The following is a 24,880-nucleotide window of genomic DNA, read 5'->3' on the forward strand; positions in this document are numbered from 1 at the left end:
ACACACTCACCTTCTGTGGGAGCTGAACTAGGCCCCTGCCAAGGTCCGGTTATCACTTGGATTGCTCTTTCAATTTTCTTCTGCTGCACTAGGGTCCTTTCAGGGAGCTGGGCGGTGCACTGTTTTCCTGGCATGGATGGTTCTATAATCCTGTGTTCACCAATGAGAGCAGCTCCAGGGCTATGGAGAGCACTTTATTCACCTGTGCTTAACTCATCACAGGTGATGACTGCAACTGTGAATCATTTCCAAGGAAGCAAGAGCTGGCGGAAGGCCACAGATGGGCCTCTTCACTGGCTTCTTGGTTAGTCCTCACATTTACTTTTGAAATAATGGCTATGATGGAGGTAGACTGCATCTCTTCCTTGGCCTGTGGGCTCCTGGCTCTCTCCCATGTACAGAGCAAGACCTGAGCACATTGCAATTCATCACAACCCTCGCCCATCTCTTTGTTCTCTGTTCACCTAGGGAATTATGGACCCTCTCCTCAGAGGTGTTGTAAAGTGGGGTGTGGGTATGTGTGTTCCCCAGAGGTGTTGTAAAGCCAAGTTGTGTGTGTGTGTTCCTCAGAGGTGTTGTAGTCAGGGGTGTGTGTGTGTTCCTCAGAGGTGTTGTAGAGCTGTGCGTATATGTGTGTGTGCACACTCCTCAGAGGTGTTATAAAGCCGGGTGTGTATACATGCGTGTGCACCCATGTGTGAAGGAGCTCTGCTGGCAAGACCTGAGATCTGGGGTGTGTGTATGTGTCCTGGGATCAAGTCATATGTGTGTGTGTGTCCTGGGATCAGGCCACACGGTGCTGGGGAGACAGGAGCCAGCCCCTCCATGGGAGCAGGCCCCAGGGTGGATGGAGCTGCTGCATGGACTCACATGGTTCCTGTTTCTGCAAACGGAGGCCATATACATTTAAATGTGACTAGAAACAATCTGAACAGCCACTATTTTCAATTGATTTATTTAAATTTTTACAGAAACCTGATTAGAGTTAAGTATGTAATTATAAGTCCAGTAACAATTCTACAAAAATGCACATACAATGCCAGAACTCCTTAAAAGTAACTAATATCGTATTCTTGTTTTGCATAAAACATGCATTAATATCAACTGCCACATGTTGGCCAAAATCAGTCTCTACAAGAAGAGACGGTCCAATACAGTCAATAAGAAAACTAGTTGTGAACAACAGGTTTAAAAAAAAAAGAGGTTTCCTGGTTAATGTGAGAGGAACAGTGCCTTTCCTAAAACAAGCCCTTCAGCACTGGGGGTTTGTGTGGTGCTGCACAGTGATGCCGAGACTTGGGCCTGACCTGCTGTAAGAAGGAAGGAACCTTCCGGTGGTTAAATCATATGCCTGAGAAGATAGAGCCTTTCAGGCCGTAATGGTGCACAACTAGTATCACCTTGCAGAGAGGGGTTCAAAAATCCTCAGGCTTGGAACAGAGAGCTCCCAAGCCGGGAGTGGCGGCCCTCGCGGAGATGCCCGGAGCTCTGGCCCTGGCCACTTCAGCCTTCCACAAGGCCAGCTCAGAGCACACACGCCTCTCCTGTGGCCACGAAATCTTCCCACTCCACACATCACTCTTCCCGAGGATCTGTAATTAGGAGGTCTGAGGCAGAAAAACATGAACTGCACTATTTCTTGAAGGCCTTTGCCTTCTGTAGGCCGAGTTCACCATACTCATGGATCGGTGGGTACTTGTGACTGCTGGACACACAAAAAATATTAATATACACTTGTGGCCCCAAAGCCTCAAATGCTTATAGTCACACACCTCAAAGTGTGTCGTCGACCATCAGGAAAGACCATGCTCCTCCAGAGGGAAAGAGCAACTGAGGGCTCCTGTTTATTGAAAGGTGTTTTCCACACAGACTGAGGGGCTTTAAAGACACTTCAAACCAACTGAAAGGACATCCCCTCAAATATGGGCTTTTATACAACATCCCACGAGGTTCTTCGAAAGAAGATCTCACAGTCATTAGGGACTCAGCTGCGGACTGACATTAGGGACTCTGCTTTACTTAAAGCTCATTATCTGCGCGGCCTAGGGCCTTGTTTGGGATCTCTTCCACAGTCTGCCTCTCCCAAAACAGGGCACTCACTGCCCCTGCTCCTTACAAGTAGGCTAAGCCAGTATGTTTTTTCTTCAGCACAGATTTAAGGGGGAAATAATTTACTGGGGTTCTAATAACATTTTCTTAACAGAACAATATCAAAATAGGTCTATTCTTAATATATGCTTATGAATATCCCTGATAATATAAAGAAACTCAGAGGACTTTGTAAACCACCAAGATTTCACAGGGTAGTACCCGGTCTGTTTTCTAGGCAGCAGAGAGGGACTAGTCTTGATATAATGGCAGATTTTCTCCAGGAAGCCCTGTGAGCACTACAGTACTGAAATTCAAATATTCTAGTGTCAGTAGATTTGTGAATGACATTTTCACTTTAAATTTATTAGTAAAATTTGTAACAAAGGTAGGCTTCCTCAATCCTGCCATCAGCCCACCTCCTTGCCTGTGACACACGTCTAGACCAAAAAGCTGCAGTCCTGGCTAACTCTGGAGGTTCAGCCTAGATGAAGCAAGTTCTGAGAACCCTTCTAGGCCATGACCAAACCTCAGAAAACAGGGACAAGGGAAAGAAGCAGACCAGGCTTGAAGAAGCTTTGACCCAAGGCACCACGATCAGAAGGGTGAGGGGACCTGTGGAGCTGACAGGAAGGCTTTTGCAACGCTCCTCAAAGCAGGTCCTGGAAGACAGAAGCTGTGGCAGAGTAGACACACTTGGGAGTTAAAAGAACAGATCATTAGGGGGGTTAAAAAAAGACGAGTTTACTTTTTCAAAACCAAATCAAACTTCTTGAAACTTCTGAACAAATAACCCTGGCTAGACTGGGGGTGGGGGTGGGGGGACTCAAGTCTGTGGAATGAGTTGCATTTAGCTGAGTCAGAAAGAAGAATGCTGGTTGTGAAATCAGCATAAACATTGTGGCTACTGTCGTTAAGGAGAGTGAAGGAAGCTCAAGGCTGGAGGAGGAGGCGGCCTCTTTTATTCCTGGAACAGGAAGTGGGTCTTCCTAGGCCTGGATAGAAGGCGCCACACTCCTCTCTAGCTGCAATAATACTGCATCCCGTCCACTCTTCTTCTCTTTTTTGACTGAAATTCTTCAAAGAACTGCTGGATGTCCTCTCTCTTAACCACCTGTGGATGGAAAGCAAAGATTAGGAAAGGCAGCCACATTACAGAAGAGCTGTAACAGTCACAGTCAAGTCCAACAACATCGGTGATGAGGGTTATTTTAGTGCCTAGTTATCCTATCTCTGCTGCACAGACGAGCTCATCCAGGCTCAGAGACTGGCTGGGTCAGAGTCGCATAGTAGGCACACAGCACACTGGTGTCAAGTGTGGGTTCCACCGCCACCCTTGGGTTCCTCATTGAAATGAGATGAAAGGGGGACTTCCATGTGGTCCAGTAGGTTAGGGATCTGTCTTGCAGTGCAGGGGATGTGGGTTCAATCCCTGGCCGAGGAACTAAGACTCCACATACTGTCCAACAACTAGGCCTGAGCGCCACAGCTAGAGAGCCCGTGCATGGCAAGGAAAGATCCCACAGAACGCAACTGAGATCCAATGCAGCCAAATACATAATTATTTTTTTTAAAAAGGGAGAGATGAAAGCAGTAACCATCTAATAGGGCCATTTGAAGAGCAGACGAGACATAATGCCTGTAAAAGCCCTGCCTGGCTCAGAGTAGGCTCTCTATGAATACTGGCAGCTGAAAAGAGAAGTGACAGAACCAGCATGAACACCGAGGGCCCCGAGGTCTCCTGAGGCCACTGTGCTCCCTCAAGACATGGCTGACCTGGGAATGTCCCTCAGGTCTGCACAAGCACCCCAGCAAACAAAGGTGGCTTTTTTGACACTTGTGCTCTCTCCTTTATACTTAAAAAAAAGAAGAACCCCCCAAATTCTTCCCTCTTTCAGGAGTCCAAAATTAAAGACACTTGTTATATAAACAGAAAAATAATCGGCAAAACTATGGAAGCAGTACTCTCAGTCAATGGAATATCCATGTTATACAATAACAATGAGAAATTTATCTTGTATTTTATTAGAAAAAGGATTAGAACATCACACAAAAATGTTCATGATATCAGCAAAATAGAACATTAAAAATAAGAAAATAAGGGGGAATATGGATAAAAAAAAGTAAACCAGGATGACCTGGAAGGAGTTTCTGCTTACTCCAAGTGAGTTTGTGCCACAATTGACAGGTTTGTTAATGTGGGTTTTATTTTTTACTAATTTATCAGGATCCTAGTTCTCCGACTGACCAGGGACTGACCAGGGATAAAACCATGTCTCCTGCTTTGGGAGCGGAGTCTTAACCACTGGACCACCAGGGAAGTCCTGATGAGATGTTTAATTACAAAGGAAACACACTGTTACCAACATGATTTTAATTTTGTAACATATTCTTATTATTATGAGGAAATTAAGGTGAGGCACTGAGAGGGAAAGAGAAAAAGAAAGCACTGGAATGCAGGGAGGAAGAAGGAGAAAGAGAAGACAAATACTTGTGTGTAAAGTGAAAACCTCCCTCTCCTCGCCCCAGGAGTGAGAGTGCGAACATCCCCAAGTGGCAAAGCCTTGAATAACTCCCTGGGTAAGATACTGACTAATCCTTGAAAGAAGTTCACATTTTGTCAGTATCCTACCAGACTGGGAGCTGACACTGGCCTCACAGGCATTGAGAATAAGCTGGAGGTCAACCAGTGGGAGTGAGAACCCCTCACAGACTCAAGATGGAGACCGCTAACACACACTGAGGTCACCGCAGCTCAGAGCTCTGAGGTACTGGGCTTGGGAATGTCCACTTACAATTGCTAATAGGTAGGGTACTAGGCAGTTACAACGTGAAGGCTCTGTCCTTGCTTGGATCACAAACATTAAACACTGAAAGGCAACGCAAGGAAACCATTTCTCTGGCAAAGATATAGTAGGAGGAGACCTAAGAGCCCACAAACCGTACAGTGTGTCATTTTTAGTTTCCAGACATCCTCAAATGGTCACAGCCAACATAAAGAGTAGAAATGTTAAAGAATAAATGTTTATTAAGTCACTAAGTTGTGTCCAAACTCTTCTGCGACCCCACGGACTGTAGCCTGCCAGGCTCCTCTGTCCATGGGATTCTCCAGGCAAGAATACTGGAGTGGGTTGCCATTTCCTTCTCCCGGGGATCATCCTGACCCAGGGATCGAACCTACATCTCCTGTATTGGCAGGCCAGTTCTTTACTGCTGAGCCACTGGAGAAGCCCTAATAATACTTGGGTCCTATAATAAATCATTTTATTGGTTTGTCTCAGAAAATGTGTAGTTTCTAAGTTTTTTTTTTAAGTCAGACATAAACATTGAATAAAGAGCAGGCCATTATTTGACAACATCTAGACCTTATTATGAAAAAGAGAAAGAAAAAAAAGGAAACAAAAAACAGACCATATTATGGGCAAATACAACCAAAGCAGACAAGCTTTATGACAGCTTAAGGTGTTTGTTCGTAAAGATCTAGTTAGAAATGTTGAAAACAAACAATAAAAAATATTTTTTCTGTCTTTCAAATCATCACATAGGATTTAAAAATTACCTCAGACTCATTAAGAATGGCTCCAGTGATAACAAAGACCCATATGTTGAAGACAGATATGAATACTCTGGATAAAAATCCAGTCCAATGGGCCCTCCTAAGCCACAACTGCCCTCTCAAGATCCCGGGTAACTGTTCCGTCCCTCATCAGATTCAGAACTAGAGCTGGTACATAGTTCGTTTGTCTGCTCTAACTTCCTTCACAGTAGCCTTTCCATGTTCTGGCACATCCTCTTCGAGTGCGTTATCTTGATGAGCTCCATTTTCAGTTTTGAGAACTTCTTGATCACCTACTCCATCAACATTCAGCACCAACTCATCATCTTCAGTAGTTACTTTGGTTACTGTAGGTCCCTCATCTGGGGGCTTGGGCAGGACTCCTAATGCGGCTCGTCTGGTGGAGTGTCACTACCATCCATTTCCCTTCCCTCTACCTGTATGACGCTCTCAGTCGTCTTTTTCATCAGAGAAAATGAACTATGGAAAATAGTATGGAGGCCCCTCAAAAAAAGAAACAGAACCACCATATGATCCAGTTAATTACTTCTAGGTATATATCCAGGTTTCCCTGGTGGCTTAGACAGTAAAGAATCAGCCTGCAATGCAGAAGACCTGGGTTTGATACCTGGGTTGGGAAGATGCCCTGGAGGAGGGCATGGCAACCCACTCCAGTATTCTTACCTGGAGACTCCCCAGGGACAGAATAGCCTGGCCGGCTACAGTCCATGGGGTCTCAAAGAGTTGGACCCAACTGAAGCAACTCAGCACAGCACAGCACACAGGTGTATATCCAAAGAAAACAAAAACACTAATTCAAAAAGATACTGCACCCCAATGTTCACAGCAGCATTATTTATAATAACCAAGATATGGAAGCAACCACTTCAAGCAACACCTTGAAGTGTCCATCAAGAGATGAAGAGTTAAAGAAGCTGTTGTATGTATGTATACACTCACACACCATGGAATATTAGCTTTGAAAAAGAATGAAATTCTCCTATTTGCAACAACACAGATGGACCTGGAGGGTATTATTATGTTTAGTGAAATAAGTCAGACTGAGAAAGACAAATACTATATGTTATCACTTATTTGTGGAATCTATAAAAAACACAACAAAGAAATCAATGTAACAAAAGAGAAACACAATCACAGACACAGAGATCAAACCAGTGGTTACCAGTGGGGAGAGGGGTGGGAGAGGGCACGTCAGGGGAGGTTAAGAGGCACTAAGTACAAGGCATAAAACAAGCTACAAGGGTATATTGTAAGCACAAGGGAATATAGCTAATATTTTATAATGATTTTAAAAGGAGTATAATCTACAAAAATATTGAATTATTATGCTGTACACTTGAAACTAACAGAAAACTGTAAATCAACTGCACTTCAAAAAAAAGAAACTTTAGAGTTAAGTAGTTAACTCTACTTACTGTGCCTTCATCAGCAAATCTCTTGAGATAGTCTTTAAGTTCGGTCTTCAAGTCATTGTATTCTAAAGCAAAACAACAAAGAAAAGGACATAAACTTTAGACAATCCATTTGCATTTAGGAACAAAAGATTTCCTGACCATTAACATTTGAGTATGTTAATAGTTTAATCTACATTTTTCTTCAAGTGAAATCTGCATAGAAATCTGTTCTCAATTTCTCCCAAATTCCTTCACTTTGACATCTGGGAACCCTTTTTCATTAAATAAACCCTCGAGGAACAGATACTCCCACTCCCAAAAAGGCTGTTGTTTAGTTGCTAAGTCTTATCCAACCCTTTGCAACCCCATGAACTGCACGGCAGGCTTCCCTGTCCTTCACTATCTCCCGGAGCTTGCTCAAACTCATGTCCATTGAGTCAGTGATGCCATCCAACCACCTCATCCTCTGTTGCCCCCTCTCCTCTTGCCCTCAATCTTTCCCAGCATCAGGGTCTTTTCCCACGAGTTGGCTCTTCGCATCAGCTGGCCAAAGTATTGGGGCTTCAGCATCAGTCCTCCCAATGAATATTCAGGGTTGATTTCCTTTAGGATTGACTAGTTTGATCTCCTTGCAGTCCAAGAGACTCTCAAGAGTCTTCTACAGCACCATGATTCGAAAGCATCAATTCTTTGACACTCAGCCTGCTTTATGGTCCAACTCTCACATCCATACATGACTACTGGAAAAACCATAGCTTTGACTATACAAACCTTTGTCAGCAAAGTCAAGTCTCCACTTTGAAATACGCTGTCTAGGTTTGTCATAGCTTTTCTGCCAAGGCAAGCGTCTTTTAATTTTATGGCTGCAGACACCGTCTGCAGTGTTTTTGGAGCCCAAGAAAATAAAATCTGTCGCTGTAGCTGAGAATTTTTTAAAAGGTTTCCCATCTGTCTGTAATTCTAGTGCTAAAGTATCTTGGACTTGTCAAACATTAAGTTTTAAAACTCATTCACATAAAAAATAAATAAATAAAACTCATTCACTTAACAATTTGTATTATATACATGGGAACTTGAGGGATATCCCTCAAGTTATAGCCTCTATCCCCAAAAAGCTTTTAGTCTAATAAAGGCAAAACGAAACTAATCAAATAGTTACATATGCAAGACAGAAATAACCACTGTCAAAAAAGGGGTACAAAAGTGGTGGCATCCGAGTAGAAACCGTCTAGGACAGAAATCACTAAAATAAGTTGGGCATGCTGGGGGAAAAAATGTAAAAGCCTGCAATTAAGGGTTTGGGAATATTTTCCCCTCTAGTGGTTTCCTGTGAACCACTGAAGCATCTCAAGAACTGTCAAAAAGATGGCATGTAACGTTCAACGAAAATTATTTCAATGGATGGAAAAAAAATTGATTTCCTCTTATTCTGTACTTATACATCTACCCTTAATCAAAATAGCATGTTATGGCTTCTCAAGCATGCAATTATTCTAGCATTTAACCCTGACTCAATGGAAATAGTAGCTAAATATTCAGCAATGTTACAATCAAGCAAGTATTAAGTGAGGCTTACTATACAATTCCAAATTTAAACCATTTTTAGTTGTCCTCCGTCTATATGTAATTTTTTTAATAGTGAAGGAAACTTCATGAACTTTATGAGTTTTCACAAACAGTATTTACCACAAATAAGCTCCACTTGCTGGACTCTGTTCATGCTGTTAAGGGTGTCCATTAGAGGGTCTCTCCTGTCAGTCGCCTGGTCAACCTTGCCTTTGTTTTCATAAGCCAGAACTGTGTCACATTCATCTGTCAGGAACAGGACATCTAGATCGCCATACATTTTCTTTAAAAAATAAAACCAGTTTCCCCATTAGAACTGTATGTCATTCTCAGAAAGTCGACCTCATGAGAATCACCAAAAATTTGTTCAATTTTTCTAATATCCAGAAAAATCCCAGGCTTTCAGCAGAGTTGCTTGAAGGATTTCTTCTTTCTTCCCAAATCTCTCTTAGAAATCTCCCAAGTTCCAGTAGATGCTGCATGATCTAAGAGATTTTTATTTAAAAACCAACTTACTGTAACTTTCAAGAAATTTGTGTTTCCAAGTAATTCTATGATATAGAAAAGCTATTTTCCACTGAAATGAAGATAAGTAAGAAGTATTTTCCATCATTCTTAATTGCTTCCATAAACATTCAGACTGCAAACACTAATTCATAAATTTGCTTAACATAAAAAAAACTTACGTTCCCTATACTCTAATATCAATTTCATAAATAAACTTTTCAGGTGTTCTTATTTTAGGCATCAGTCCACAAAACACTTAATGCTGAACATGATCAGGTACTTACCATGCAGTCTTGGCAGGTACACAGCTTGCTACGCCAGTTCAGGGGCCAATAGGTGGCAGTGTCTTTCCTTATAAACTGCTTAGCTTTAAGCTCCTGAAGTTTGCAGCCAGACTGTGATTCTATGTTGAGATGTTGATTCTGCAATGCTTTCTGAAATTAAGTTTTGAAGTGTGGTGATTTTAAACTATCATCATTTTCAAAGTTTAGATTTTGTAAAAGGATTTTTTTTAGGCAAAAGGTACAACTGAAATCCAAAGCTATATAGCTTACAAAATTAATTTTGCTTACGTTTTATTTCTTTTACAGCTCAGATTTCATTTTGTTACCTGGAGATCAGATTCAGAACCAGAGCTGGTACATGGTTCGTTTGTCTGCTCTGCTTTAACTTCCTTCACAGTAGCCTTTCCATGTTCTGGCACATCCTCTTCGAGTGCGTTATCTTGATGAGCTCCATTTTCAGTTTTGAGAGATTCTTGATCACCTACTCCATCAACATTCAGCACCAACTCATCATCTTCAGTAGTTACTTTGGTTACTGTAGGTTCAATGAAAACACACACACACACACACACACAGATCCACACACAAGTGAGACAATGAAATCACTTACTTTGATTAAAAACTACTTCAGAATCTGGAAAAGGAGAGAGTTAAGCTTAATCTCTTGAATAATGAGAAAGGAAATAATACTTTTTTAGGTTAAGCCTGCCTATTCTAAAATGTCAAATAACAGATAATTTAAAAATATTAATCACTGGTGGGAAGTGGGGGTCAAGAGGGAAGGGATATATATGGATCAGTGGTCAAGAATCTGTCTGCCAATGCACAAGATACAGGAGATGCAGGTTCGATTTCGAGGTCAGGAAGATCCCCTGGAGGAGGAAATGGCAACCCACTCCAGTATTCTTGCCTGGAAAACCCCATGAACAGAGGCTGGCAGGCTACAATCTGTGGGATCACAAAGAGTCGGACATGACTGAGCAACTGAGTACGCATGCACGTGCAATAGACACTGTAGAGGCACTCATAGCTGACTCACTTCATTGTACAGCAGAAATTAACACAACATTGTCAAGTAATTACACTCTAGTAAAAAAATAAAATGTGAACCAAGAACAGAAAAAAAAAAAACATCTGGAAAAAAGAGCTAAAAAAAATGTATCAATCACTACTTAAACATTTTATATGTAAATTAGAAAGGAAAATACTATAGATGTTAAAGACCCAGGGACACCACAAGAAGCAAGAGGCAATAGGAAGAGATTTAGCTGCAAACACAGGAGAAGGGTAGTTTTGCAAAAACAACGGCTTTTCTTTATGCGAGGAGGAAATTAGAAAGGACGCTTGTAGAGACAGAAATGACAGACAGAGAGCAGAGAAATGACAAGGGAACTCACGCTGCAGGATGGCTTTTCAGTTTATTAGAAAATGAGGCCATCTGCTGACAGGGAAGGAAATGAAGAGGGGGCAGAGGGGAATGGTTAAGAAAATCCAGTAAATGAGAAAAAGATTCAGGTCCAGCAGAAAGTGAGATGTAATTGAAAAGGATATGAACAGGCTGATTTGTGCTGATGTATGGTAGAAACCAACACAGTGATTATAAAGCAATTATCTTTCAATTAAAAGTAAATAAATTTTTAAAACACACACACACAAAAGCATATGAACAGAAAAAGGACACACCAAGTACAAGAACTTTGAAACAAAACAAAAATATAGGATGCTGCTTGGGGTTTGTATAGTGAAGTGTTCCCTAAAGGTGAGAAGGGTAAGAAATTATGAGGCCAGAACAACATAAACTATGAATTACTACCATTTAAAAAATAAACACATATAGCATTAAGAGTAAAATAAAGTATTTCACACCTTAAGAACATTCATTACTAATGAGTGGTTTGGGGTCAATTTCTTAGAGTACAGTAAAAGCATCAGAGGACAAACTGTCACCACCCCCTCCTCGACCAATAGCATGTCTTATATTTGAGAACAACTTGTTTGGGTTCTGTTATCTTTCAAAATCCCCTTAAAAACTGCTTCATCCATTTTCTCCAATTCTGGCCTCATCCATATTCTGCATCATGCCGTTTTAGTACAAATTGGTTCTTGGCAGTCTCCCAATCTATCTATAAGCACCTTGCGGAGAAGGAATAGATCTTACACTTTTTTCTATACCTTAGAGTCCCTTAAAAATAGTTCCATGTTAGCAACATGGAACTCTGCTCAATGTTATGTGGCAGCCTGGATGGGAGGAGAGTTTGAGGGTGTTTGGGGGAATATGGATACATGTTTGGGGGTGTTTGGGGGAGAATGGATACATGCATATGAATGGCTGAATCCCTTTGCTGTTCACCCAAACTATCACAGAATTGTTTGTTAGTCAGCCATTCCCCGATACAAAATAAAAAGTTTAAAAACAAACCACATAAAATAAAGTAAAAGTACACAGTGAAAAACATAGTTGCTAAAACTTAGATACTGAACAAACTGTACTGAACTGTATTGTACTGAACATACAGCCCATGTTGGAGGCATGCCAACTCCACAGAGACTCTTACCTGCCAGCTGTGCAGCATAAGCCCACAAGAAAGAACAGCGCTTCATGCAAGCCTGGCACACCATCTCTTGGAAATCCCCACTCTCAGGGGGAATGGCACCAAGATGCTGTGAACACAGAAAACCAAGTTATTTTCCTTGTGATCACCAAGCTGTCCAAAAAGTTCATTATTTGATAAAATATTGCAATAGTACACTGATCATATTTCTATAGTACTTTTTAGAAGAGTAGTGATAATGTGAAATATAATTTAATTCCAAAAGACAAGATCTTTTTGGGACTTCCCTGGTGACCCAGTGGCTAAGACTCTGTGTTTCCAATGCCAAGGGCCTTGGTTTAGTCCCTGGTTAGGAGACTAGATTCCATATGCCACAACTAAGATCAGACTTAGCCAAATAAATAAATATTAAAAAAAAAAAAAGACAAGATGTTTTCTTTTTGTAAAGACAATGGGTTTAAAAGGTCAAAGCTCTCCTTACCCTTCCATGGAACCAGTCTTCACAGACTATACACTGGATCATCTCATCTGGAATCTAACATAGAAAAGCAATTTGTTTGTTAATCATTACAGTGAATTCATGGGGTTCTCAAGGCAAGAACACTGCCATTCCCTTCTCCAGGGAAGCCTGGTGTGCTGCAGTCCATGGGGTTGCAAAGAGTCAGACATGACTGAGAGACTGAATTGATTGACGATGAACTCTGGAATATCAAAGTAAATCTGGCACACACTAGAATCAGATATTAAATAATTCTCTACCAATTCTGTAAGGCCACTATCCACATGCAAGAAGTCAAGGAGACAGGGAAAAAACAGCAATTCAAGGGGTCAAAGAAGTTCTTTTTCCATGAACTGGGGTTACAAAAGGATTACATTGAGATAAGAACTTTGTGAGAATTATCAAAACTTTCATATCAGTTACTTACTATCTGATTCCCACAAAACTTTATGAATAAGTAATATATTTTCATTTCACACATAAACCCAGGCCCAGGGAGGTAATGTAAATTGTAGCAAGTTGCACAGTGAATTAATAGAATTTCGCCTTTGCCAAAGGAAAAGGAAACTAGAAATTAAAGCATACATTCACTCACTTATACGTGCACAGAAAAAGGTCTAAAAATATATACACCAAAAGTGTTAACAGTGGTTATGTCTGGGAGGTAAGAAGGTACAGGAATGAGGAAGAATAAAAATTCTTTTAAAATTTTGCATACACCTCTAACTGAAGTTTTTAAGAGAATCCAGTTTGTGCACCCTATTTTCTTTCCTTCCAGGAATGCAAGAAGTTGAAGGTCATTTTCTGGAAAGTGTTCAGAGAAAAGGAGCAAATAAGCAGGCAAAGGGAGGGAGGAAGGAAAAAAGTTCTGGCCTTGACAAAGACATGTCCATTATTTCTCATGATGTAAGAAAGAGAAAAATAGTTGGGCTCTGTACTACTTGCAGCTTCAGGTCAGAGTCATAAGAAGGGATAAATCTAGAATACTTCCACAATCCCCAAATCCCTGCTGAACAGCTAAAGGGCCAAATATGACAAGAGGCTGGGGAGTGAAGGCTGGAGATGACACAGTCCTGGTGCTGACCTCCAAATCTCTTACCTCATCTTCAGGATCAGGGTAAGGTCTCTTGCAAACACAGTACAATCCAAAAAAGTTGTCATTGTACTTATTGCCAGAATTTATCTTTGCTTTGTCCTGAAAGATATTGATTTCAATATAAAATATGGCCTAACTTTATAATTTAATGCATCATGGAATTTATGCATTCAATAAATTTGTGCACTAAATACCTGTACCCCCTCCCTCCCCTGGAAGCTAGTCTTCAAAGTACAAGGGAAAAAATTCATCCTATAAAGTAATACTTTCTCCAGGATACAAGGAAAATATAAAATTTATTTTCTATAGCTTCTTTGTACCAATTGGGAGAGAATGAATCATAAATATTAACTATCAACCTATGGAAGCTGACACTGGTCTAGAATTTCAAAATATTTCTTAATGCACAGCTGTGATAGTCAAAGCCCCCAAAATTATTAGGAGGTGATAAGTAGGCAAAGAAGTTGTCTAAAAATAATCTTTGAAGGAGGGAAAGAGCATAACAATTTTAGCAATTATGATTGAATACTGTAAAGTCCCTTATTTTCTGTTTCATTTTTGTTATTTCACTGAAAGTTATTGTAGAAGATAGTCTTTACTATCCAAAAAGCAGTGAAAAACTTCTGAATGCACATAACCCATGCTCATTATTGCCCAGTTTTATTTATTCAGTTTTAAAAGTCATACCCTTTTCTTTAAAAAGCCTTAGAGCATGAGCACAATCAACACAATTAAACCTGAATCACTTTAGAACACTACCCCCAAAACCTTTCATATTAATTACAATCTATAGGGAGGCTCTGAACAGGTTACTTACTTAGTAAAAAATGGGGTACAGTCTAACATTGATTTGCTCATTTGCAAAGAAGAAGCATAGAACTTCCTTTTTGAAAATTCTTGGTTTTTATCCCCTAGGACAAATACCAATCTTAGCTACTTTTCATGCATTTATCGTTTACTGTGCTTACTTACAGGAAATAATTTGCATTCCAAATTTTTAAACTTGCTGTTTCCACAATCACAACGAAAATTTCTGAAAGAAAGGAGGAAGAGCCAATTTTAATTTTTCTTCTAAATCTAAAGACTACTCTTTACATTCATATCATAGCCTCTTTCCTTTCAACTGGCTTCTAGGATCTAAAAAGTGGACTTGGTTATTGTTCATGTATCCAATCTGCAATTTTCCCAAGCACATTACAATAAAAGATTTAATAGTTCTATAAACTAACATGTGTGTGCTGTGTGCCCAATCATGTCTGACTCTTTGCGATCCCATGGACCGTAGCCCACTAGGCTCCCCTGTCCATGGAATTCTCCAGGCAAGATTACTGGAGTGGATTGCCATTTCCTTCTCCAAGAAATTAACATGCATAAAGACAAATATCTGTATCTCACACACACACACATAAAACAGTGGCAGAACAGCAGGAGTAGTTTGAGTTTGCCCCATAATTATATTTTAAAAGGTCCCCTGGAAAAACTGTTCTTTCTGATTATATTGTATAAAACAGTTGCATTAAATTTTACCAGGGTACAACTACTTTGAATGCAAAAACAGGATTAAGAAAAAAAGTGCAACTGGAAAAGAATCTAAACATTTGAAAAGCATCCGGTATCAATCTCTGACCATTTTACCTTTTTGTGTATAGCTCAAATAGCTTATGACTTCCATGACATTCATAACTGCAAGCCAGGCAAATTCCTGCTGGTTCTTCTCCCTCTGGAGTGCAGGTACTACAGGCATACAGTGCTTGTCTCTTTACTGAACCCTAAAAGACAGCCCCCAAATGGAAAAAGACAGAAAACTGATGAAACACTGGCAGAGTGACCTAATGCCTATACTACGATCTGAGAAATAACTGAAATCAGTGGTATCTGTGGTAATAATTATCTGTTGTAAAGATCTTCCTGTAAAAAACCACTGAGACTAATAAAAAAGCATATACAATAGAATACCAAAACACTGTTGCAGGTTTCATATACATGTTTCATATAACTTTTTCTCAAAGTATAGAAGTTAACATTTTCAGTCAGCTGTGAATAAGCCAGTCTGCTTAACTATTTTAATATATGAAAATACAGGAGAATGTGTGTAAGCTTATGTAAGGAATAATCATACTTTAATTTCGGGAAATGCTTGTGATTCCACCAAAGAAAAAACCAGTGCATTAAATGAATCCCTTTGATTTTTAGATGTATGCTGACATATTTAGAGTTGAAGTGTCATGGTCTGAAATTTATTTTCAACTGGTTCAGGAAAAAAAAAACAAAGTATATTACAGTGAAGAAGTAAAAGATAAAACAAATGTGGTAAAATGTTAAAAAGTGAATATATGTGAAGGTACACAGGTGTTCATAATATTGTTTTTTCAATTTAACTGTAGACTTTAAATGTTTCAAAATAAAAAGTTGAAAGAAAAGCAAATCCTGATAATGGCTGCCACCTTTGGGAGGAAGGGAGTCCCAGGAAAGCTTCTGTGATGCTGGTAATGTTCTATTTCTTGATCTGGGTGGTATGTACCCGTATGTGTTTTCGGTTTTGCTTTCCCAAGACTTATACATGGTTTCTGCACTTTTCCACATATTTTACAGCAATACAAAAAAATTTTTAAGGAAGTCTGTTTTAAAAATCTAACTACGTTTCAAAAATAACTTACGTACAGGCTTTTTTAAAAAAGGCAAGCAGAGAAAAAGTTGTTTTAGTGGCGACCAAAGGTTTTAAAATATCAGCCAACATTAAATACCTCTGATACCAGGTGTATTAAAAAAAATCTAACCACTTTGCAGTGTAAACTCAACTGGTCATTGATGACAACTGGTATTGTGATCTCAGGCCACCACATAAAGACCCCACGTCTCTCCCCATCCTGCAATGTTCCACTCCACCGGCCTAGAAGGTAACCTTCTTCTTCCTATCAAGTATCATCTCTCATTAGTTTTCTTCTACCCACCTTTCTCCATTTTTGAACCTAGAAACATAGGATGAGTCACCAAACACTACGTCACACCCCCTCCAGTCCTTGTTCCCACCATCTTCTGAATGCCATCTCTCCTCCCCTCCTTTCCTTTGCCAGTGCCACCAGCTGTTCGGGTTCCGGTCTATCCCCCTGGGGGGCCGACTGCAGACAGACATGGTACTTGCTTCCTCTCGCCAAAAAACCAGCTAGCACTTGTCAAACTAAATTGCAGAGGAACCAGCTGTCCAGGAGTCCAGCCTACGCGGAGAGATTTTCAAATCCAGAGCTCTCTCCTTTAACTTTGCTTTGACTCTCCCGTTTAGTACCCAGCAAATACTCTGAAGATGGGACAAGTAGAGACAAAGATGCTCTGGATGTGAGAGGTCACGGGGTTGCTTTGGTGAAAAGCGGCCGGGGCACCGAGGAGAGACGAGGAAGGAAGGAAAGAGCAGCCGCTCTGGGCCCAAAACCGGAGAAACGTCGAGCGCCGGACAGAGGAAAATCGGGAAAGGAGGGGCGTCCCGCTGGCCACAGGTTAGGAAGGGGGCTCAGGAGACTAAGGGTAAAAGGGCACCTGGGCCTGGGATGAGGAAGCCTACGACGAACAGCTGCGCCGGACCACCACGGGGTGCCGGCCGCGGCCGGCGGGACGTGAGCGGGTATGGCGGGTGGGGAAGGGGAGGTTCAGGGGAGCCTGGGGAAGGCGAGGCCCGGGCCGCGCGCCCACCTGCGAGTAGGAGCACTTCTCCGAGTCACTGCCGCCCAGGACGGCGCAAGCCTCATTCTCCAGCTCCTCGTCCTCCTCAAGTACATCGACCAACGATACCACGGGCTCCAACTCCGACTGTCGCCCAGCTGACTCCTCGGCTCCGGCCATCCTCAACTGTCACCCGGACCGCCGATCGGCCCCGGCGGAGGCGGGAAAAGCGGCCGCGAGGGGCGGGGCCGGAGGAGGCGGGGCCGCGGTGCCAGGCACCAATCCCAAAGACGGGGAGCGAAGGAAGGGGGAGGAGCGACTTCCGACAAACGGAAGTCACGCCTCTCCCTTCTCCGCGCCTGCGCCCGCGGCGGGCTGGTTTCCGTTTCCGGTGGCGCCTCACTGTGGCGCGCTCCTGAAGCGTAGCGGTCGCTATGGAGCTGTTGGGCGAGTACATCGGACTGGAAGGGCAGAGACAGCAGCTGCGGGTGCCCTGTGAGGCGACGGGCGTCACCGACCCTTTCCAGCGCTTGTTGTCCGGTGTGGCTCAGATGAGGGAGCTGGTGACTGAGCTCTTCGGCTCTCAAGTACAGCAGGAAGCACAGGACCGGGTGACGGCGGTTCCCGACGAGGCCTTGAATGGTGAGCTTCAGACGGTTCTGGGAGCGACAGGAGTGGGGGCAGGGGCGCCCGGAGTGGGGGGAAATCTGCTCAGGGAACCCGTGTAGAGTGACAAACTTGGAGAAGGTGAGCCTCGGGGGAAGAATTCCAAATGAAAATTTTTAGCTATTTTCGCCAAATTTGGACTGTACCTGGACTCATTTAGCAGGACTGCTTTTCACGATTCTCTTTTCATTTATGTCACACAAAAAACGTACCGAACGCCTACGGCCCTGTGCCAGTCACTGGGCTGAACTCTGGAGAAAGAATGAAGTGAATGCGACTCAGTTCCTGTTCTTGTGGAACTCTGTGGGAGGTTAGACAGACAAACGTTCTTATTAAAGAGTAGAAGGAATGACCTTAGGCTTCTCTGTAACTATTGCAAACCTAGAGAACCCAAGAAGGCTTCAGAGAGAGCATGACTTCTAAGCTGGGCTTAGAAGGATGGAAAGGAATTTTCCCAGGCGTGAACTTACAAATATGTTTGGAAGACCGCCGTCTGTTACAGAATAGGAACAGGTTCTGAAGATTGGAATAGATTTCAGATGAACAAGGCTTCCCTGTCAGGAACTCCTTTCATTTCCCAGTGTGGTAGGTGCAGTTTGAAAGCAGAAACGGAAAATTTAACTCTATTCTTAAGTCTTGTCTTGAATATCCTGAGGCGAAGAACCTAAGAACTAAATATTGGAATCAGGGCTTACTTCTGGTGTTGTCATTGTTGAGGTTCAGTCGCTCAGTTGTGTCCAACTCTGCAACTCCATGGACTGTAGCACACCAGGCTCCTCTGTCCTTCTTTGTCTTGCAGAGTTTGCTCAAATTCATGTACATTTAAACTGCAGTGCCATCCAGCCATCTCATCCTTCATCTCCCCCTTCTCCTTCTGCCCTCAATTTTTCCCAGCATCAGTCTTTTCCAGTGAGTCAGCTCTTTGCATCAGGTGGCCAAATTATTGGAGCTTCAGCTTCAGCATCAGTCCATCCCAATGAATATTTAGAGTTGATTTCCTTTAGGATTAACAGATTTCATCTCTTTGCTGTCCAAAGGACCCTCAAGAGTCGTCTCCAGCACCACAATTCAAAAGCATCAATTCTTCGGCACTCAGCCTTCTTTATGGACCAACGCTCACATCTGTACGTGACTACTGGAAAAACCATAGCTTTGACTAGACAGACCTTTATCGTCAGAGTGATGTCTCTGCTTTTTAATACACTGTCTAGGTTTGTCATAGCTTTCCTTCCCAGGATCAAGTGTCTTTTAATTTCATGGCTACAGTCACTGTCTGCAGTGATTTTGGAGCCCAAGAAAATAAAATCTGTCACTGCTTCCACTTTTTCCCCTTCTGTTTGTCATGAAGGCCAGCTTCTTCACTCTCCTCTTTCAGCTTCATCAAGAGACTCTTTAGTTCCTCTTCACTTTCTGCCATTAAGGTGGTATTATCTGCATATCTGACGTTGTTGATATTTCTCCTGGCACTCTTGATTCCAGCTTGTGCTTCATCCAGCTCGGAATAAGCAGAGTGGCAATATACAGCTTTGACATACTCCTTTCTCAATTTTGAACAAGTTTGTTGTTTCATGTCTAGTTCTAACTGTTGCTTCTTGACCTGCATACGGTTTTGTGATCGGACTAAAAACTGACCTTTTCCAGTCCTCTGGCCACTGCTGAGTTTTCCAAATTTGCTGATATTGAGTGTAGCACTTTAACAGCATCATCTTTTAAGATTCTAAGTAGCTCAGCTGGAGTTCCATCACCTCCATTAGCTTTGTTCGTAGTCCTAAGTAAGATCCACTTGACTTCAGACTCCAAGATATCCAGCTCTAGGTGAGTGACCACACCATTGTGGTTATCCGTGTCATTAAGACTTTTCTTGTATAGTTTTTCTGTGTAGTCTTGCCACCTCTTAATCTCTTCTGCTTCTGTTAGGTCCTTACCATTTCTGTCCTTTTATCGTGCCCGTCTTTGCACGAAATGTTCCCTTGGTATCTCTGGTTTTCTTAAAGAAATCTGTCTTTCCCATTCTATTGTTTTCTCTGTTTCTCTGCATTGTTCATTAAGAAGGCCTTCTTATCTCTCACTGTTCTTTGGAACTCTGCATTCAGAAGGGTATATCTTTCCCTTTCTCCCTTGCTTTTCACTTTTCTTCTTTCCTCAGCTCTTTGTAAAGCCTCCTTGGACAACCACATTACCTTCTTGCATTTCTTTTACTTTGGAATGGTTTTGGTCACTGCCTCCTGCACAGTGTTACAAACCTCCATCCATAGTTCTTCAGGCACTCTCTGCAAATCTAATCCCTTGAATCTATTTGTTACCTCCACTGTATAATCATAAGGGATTTTATTTAGGTCATACTTGAATGGCCTAGTGATTTTCCCTACATTCTTTCACTTAAGCATGAATTTTACAATAAGGAGTTCATGATATGAGCCACAGTCAGTGCCAGATCATGACTGTGTGGAGCTTCTCCATCTTAAGTTGCAAAGAACATAATTAATCTGTTTTCAGTGTTGACCATCTAGTGATGTCCATGTGTAGAGTCGTCTCTTGGGTTATTGGAAAAAGGTGTTTTCTATGACCAGCATGTTCTCTTGACAATACTCTTAACCTTTGCCCTGCTTCATTTTGTACTCCAAGGCCAAAGTTGCCTGTTTCTCCAGGTATCTCTTGACTTCCTGCTCTTGCATTCCAATCCCCTATGATGAAAAGGACATCATTTTTGGTATTAGTTCTAGAAGGTGTAGGTCTTCATACAACCAGTAAATTTCAGCTTCTTCAGCATCAGTGGTTGAGACATCAACTTGGATTACTGTGATATTGACTGGTTTGCCTTGGAAACGGACCGAGAACATTCTGTCGTTTTTGAGATTGCACCCAAGTACTACACTTCAGACTCTTTTGTTGACTATGAGGGCTACTTCATTTCTTTCCAAAGGATTCTTGACCACAGTAGTAGATATAATGGTCATTTGAATTAAATTCACCCATTCCCATCCATTTTAGTTCACAGATTCCTAAGATGTCGATGTTCACTCTTCATTTCCTACTTGACTGTGTCGAATTTACCTTCCAGACCTTCCTGGTTTCTATGCAGTATTGTTCTTTACAGCATCACATCATTCCCACTTTAGCCCAGCTGCTTCATTCTTTCTGGGGCTATTAGTAATTGCCCTCTGCTCTTCCCCGGTAGCATACTGGACACCTTCCAACCTGGGGGGCCCATCCTCTAGCATCATCTTTTTGCCTTTTCATACTGTCCATGGGGTTCTCTAGGCAAGAATACTGGAGTGGATTAGCATTTCCTTCTCCAGTGGACCATGTTTTATCAGAATTCTTCACTGTGACCCTGCCATCTTGGGTGACACTGCACAGCGTGGCTCACAGCTTCACTCCAGCAAGCCCTTCACTATGGCAGGGCTGTGATCGTGAAGGTGTAACTCCTCTGTAGAGGAGCTTAAACTGTACTGTACTTTCCTTTTCTTTCCATCTTGTTTACTTCTTGATAGTGCCAGATAATGTGATGGAACCAATTCAGAATATTACGTGAATTTCAGACAGTAGATTGTTTCCATTAGCATGAAGTCCTGGTTCTTGGCTTCAAAAGATCCTCTGTAAACTGTTGAAAATACTGTCATTGGAATAAAGACAGGTATAGGTGGAGCCATTTAAAATATGGCTTGCTAGAAAAATAACTTCTACCTGTTCTGCTAATAGTGGGTCAGTAATATCTTCATATAAGGGGACACGCTTTTGTACGTTTAACAAAGTCCCCAAAGAGTTTCAGTTTGAATTTCCTTTGTTGAAAGTGGTAGAGGGACTTCCTTGGTGGTCCGCTGGTTAAGACTATATGCTTTCACTGCAGAAAGCACGGCTTTGATCCCTGGTTGGGGAACTTAAGATCCCTCATGCCCTGTGGTGCAGCCCAGGAAAAAAAGAGAAAAAGTGATAGAGATTAAAATGATGAATTTTATCTTATATGAATCATATCTCAATTAACAAGTACAAAGGTTTTTAAATGTAAAAATTACAAAAGTGATAGAATGCAATACTAAAATGACAAACGGTGATCATTTTGTATGTACAGAAATATCGAGTCATGGTGTTGTACACCTGGTACTAACAGTGTTGTGGGTCAGTTATATTTCAGTTGAAAAAAAAATCATAATGACCAAAAAAGACAATCCAGTTGCCAGGTGTGCAGAAAACTTGAAAAGACAGTGCTCCAAATAAGATATACAAAGGGCCAATAAGCACATGAAAAGATGCTGAACATCACTGGCTTTTAGAGAAAGGTGAATCAAAGCCACGATGATATAGCATGTCATACCCATCAGGAAGGCTATGATTACAAAGAACAGTAACACATGTTTTGACTAGGATGTGAAGAAATTGGAGCCCTCATACGTTGCTGGTGGAAACGTAAAATGGGGTACCTTCTTTGGAAAACACTTTGATAGTTCCTCAGAAAAGTTAAATGTAAAATTATTGTTCAACCCAACAGTTCTAGTCCTAGAGATTCTTAGTTCCGCTCAAGTTCTCCCAAGACAGCTGGAAACATGTTCCCATAAAAACAAATGGACACGTGTTCATAGATGCATTATTGATAATAGCTAAAAAGCAGAAATAACACAAATATCCATCATCTTATGAGTGGATGTACAAAACGTGTGTCCATATGGTAGAATATTCCTTAGCAACAAAAAGAATGAAGTGCTGATAAGTGCTATACAATGTGAATGAACTTTGAAAGCATAAGTGAAAGAAGGCAGACACAAAAGGCCACATATTTTGATTCATTTATATGAAATGTCCAGAACAGACAAATCTAAGGGGTGAGAAAATAGATTTTTGTTGTTGGTGTTCAGTCACTCAGTCGTGTCCAGCTCTTTGCGACTCCTTGGACCGAAGCATGCCAGGCCTCCCTGTCCATCACCAGCTCCTGGAGTTTTCTCAAACTCATGTCCATTGAGTTGGTGACGCCATCCAACATCTCATCCTCTGTCATCCCCTTCTCCTGCCTTCTGTCTTTCCCGGCATCAGGGTCTTTTCCAGTAAGTCGGCTCTTCGCATAAGGTGGCCAGAGTATTGGAGCCTAGCATCAGTCCTTCCAATGAATATTCAGGGTTGATTTCCTTTAGGATTGACTGGTTGGATCTCCTTGCAGTCCAAGGGACTCTCAAGAGTCTTCTCCAACACCATAGTTGAAAAGCATCAATTCTTTGACACTCAGCCTTCTTTATAACTCTTTCATCCATACATGACTACTGGAAAAACCATCACTTTGACTATAGACCTTTGTTGTCAAAGTGATGTCTCTGCTTTTTAATATGCTGTCTAGGTTTGTCATAGCTTTTCTTCCAAGGAACAAGCATCTTTTAATTTCATGGCTGCAGTCACCATCTGCAGTGATTTTGGAGCCCAAGAAAATAAAGTCTCACTTTCCATTGTTTCCTCATCTATTTGTCATGAAGTGATGGGACTGGATGCCATGATCTTCATTTTTTGAATGTTGAGTTTTAAGCCAGCTTTTTCACTCTCCTATTTCACCTTCATCAAGAGGCTCTTTAGTTCCTGTTCTCCTTATGCTATAAGGTTGGTGTCATCTGCATATCTGAGGTTATTGATATTTCTCACAGCAGTCTTGATTCCAGTTTGTGCTTCATCCAGCCAAGCGTTTCTCATGATACACTGCATATAAGTTAAATGAAGAAAGTAGATTAGTAGTCACCAAGGGCTGAGGGGAATGGGAAGTGAAAGTGAAATTCGCTCAGTTGTGTTCGACTCTTTGCGACCACATGGACTATACAATCCATGGAATTCTCCAGGCCAGAATACTGGAGTGGGTACCCTTTCCCTTCTCCAGGGAATCTTCCCAACCCAGGGATTGAACCCAGGTCTCCTGCAATGTAGGTGGATTCTTTACCAACTGAGCCACAAGGGAATCCCAGGAAAACTGAAGTGGGTAGCGTAACCCTTCTCCAGTGGATCTTCCCGACCCAGGAATGGGAACTGACTGCTAATTGGTATGAGATTTCTTTCTTAGAAGATGAAATGTATTCTAGAATTAGTGGTGATGGTTTCACAACCTAGTGACTATCTAAATCAATAATCTGTACGCTTTGAAAGTGAATTTTATGGTGTATGAATTATATCTCAAAAAAAAGTGATAGAAAAGAAAGGTTTTAAACATCATAATTCCTGCAGCCTTTTTAACTTGTACATATTGCTGATTTGATATGTGCATTGTTTTATTAATCCCTGAAGTGAAATAGTCTCATTATCAACCATTTTAACTATCTATATTTCTTTCAACCACTGAACATATTGTCATACAACAAATATTTGTTTTAAAAGGTGATGATGAAGATGATTCAGAAGATGAAAATAACACTGATAACAGAACTAATTCAGATGGACCATCTGCAAAACGGCAAAAAACACCATCTTAACTAGCTTTTATGAAATTTAAAAGACTGCTACCATATCTTATTTACCACACACTGACATTTAAGGAAGACTTGTGCTCTAATTTGGAAAGAATTTTTTTTTTTCCCCTGGGACAGTTTTGTCAAAGAGGAAACTTTTCTTCTGTTTTCATCAAAGAAAGATATAAGTGCTTAGAAATGAATCCCTTTTCTTGGGTGAGAAGTCAGTTTCAGATCATGGAGATAAAATAAACATTAATAATGTATAATATCCAGTAAGTTGGCAACTGAATTCTTACTTTATACTTTTTGAATCCCCATTGGATTAAATTGTGTGGTGTCTACATGTTTTAGCTTCTGCTTCTGTTATAAAAATATATGTGAAGGTTTATGGACAATAACATTTCAAGGAACTGACATGAGCAAGTGATGAAAATGAGGTGTTAAATTTAAAAATGGCAGGTGCTTCCTTGGTGGTCAAGTGGCTAAGACTCTGCTTTCCCAAAGCAGGGGGCCTGGGTTCCTTCCCTGGTCGGGGAACTAGATCCTGCATGCTCCAGCTAGAGTTTGCATGCCACAACTAA

General features: G+C 41.4%; 2 protein-coding genes across 10 annotated transcripts; one reads left to right on the top strand and one right to left on the bottom strand.

The window, feature by feature from the left end:
- Positions 1-941: 941 nt before the first annotated feature.
- Positions 942-17,430, bottom strand: UBR7 (ubiquitin protein ligase E3 component n-recognin 7). Its single transcript, XM_081548141.1, has 11 exons — positions 17,248-17,430; positions 15,199-15,332; positions 14,536-14,596; positions 13,567-13,662; positions 12,450-12,503; positions 11,972-12,077; positions 9,743-9,951; positions 9,417-9,566; positions 8,746-8,908; positions 7,081-7,142; positions 942-3,202 (listed from the first exon to the last, which is right to left on the bottom strand). Exons 1-11 carry the CDS (start codon positions 17,395-17,397, stop codon positions 3,110-3,112), a joined length of 1,278 nt encoding a protein of 425 aa, XP_081404267.1. The 5' UTR covers positions 17,398-17,430; the 3' UTR covers positions 942-3,109.
- On the top strand, positions 16,428-24,642 carry GON7 (GON7 subunit of KEOPS complex). Of its 9 annotated transcripts, none has more exons than XR_014070799.1 (7): positions 16,428-16,460; positions 16,638-16,697; positions 16,844-17,054; positions 17,639-17,859; positions 22,008-22,163; positions 23,782-23,894; positions 24,226-24,565. XR_014070799.1 is itself a non-coding variant. In XM_081548148.1 (4 exons), exons 1-4 carry the CDS (start codon positions 16,436-16,438, stop codon positions 24,318-24,320), a joined length of 552 nt encoding a protein of 183 aa, XP_081404274.1. In that variant the 5' UTR covers positions 16,428-16,435; the 3' UTR covers positions 24,321-24,642. The 9 variants fall into 9 exon arrangements, 3 of the variants coding, with proteins under 3 accessions (XP_081404274.1, XP_081404273.1, XP_081404276.1); XR_014070804.1 differs by having other exon boundaries at positions 22,019-22,163; positions 23,735-23,894; XR_014070800.1 differs by lacking the exon at positions 22,008-22,163 and having other exon boundaries at positions 24,226-24,642.
- The last annotated feature ends 238 nt before the right edge of the window (positions 24,643-24,880 follow it).

This window comes from Giraffa tippelskirchi, chromosome 12 (genome assembly GCF_054371585.1).
Source record: "Giraffa tippelskirchi isolate mGirTip1 chromosome 12, T2T-mGirTip1v1.2.pri, whole genome shotgun sequence".
NCBI lineage: Eukaryota > Metazoa > Chordata > Mammalia > Artiodactyla > Giraffidae > Giraffa > Giraffa tippelskirchi.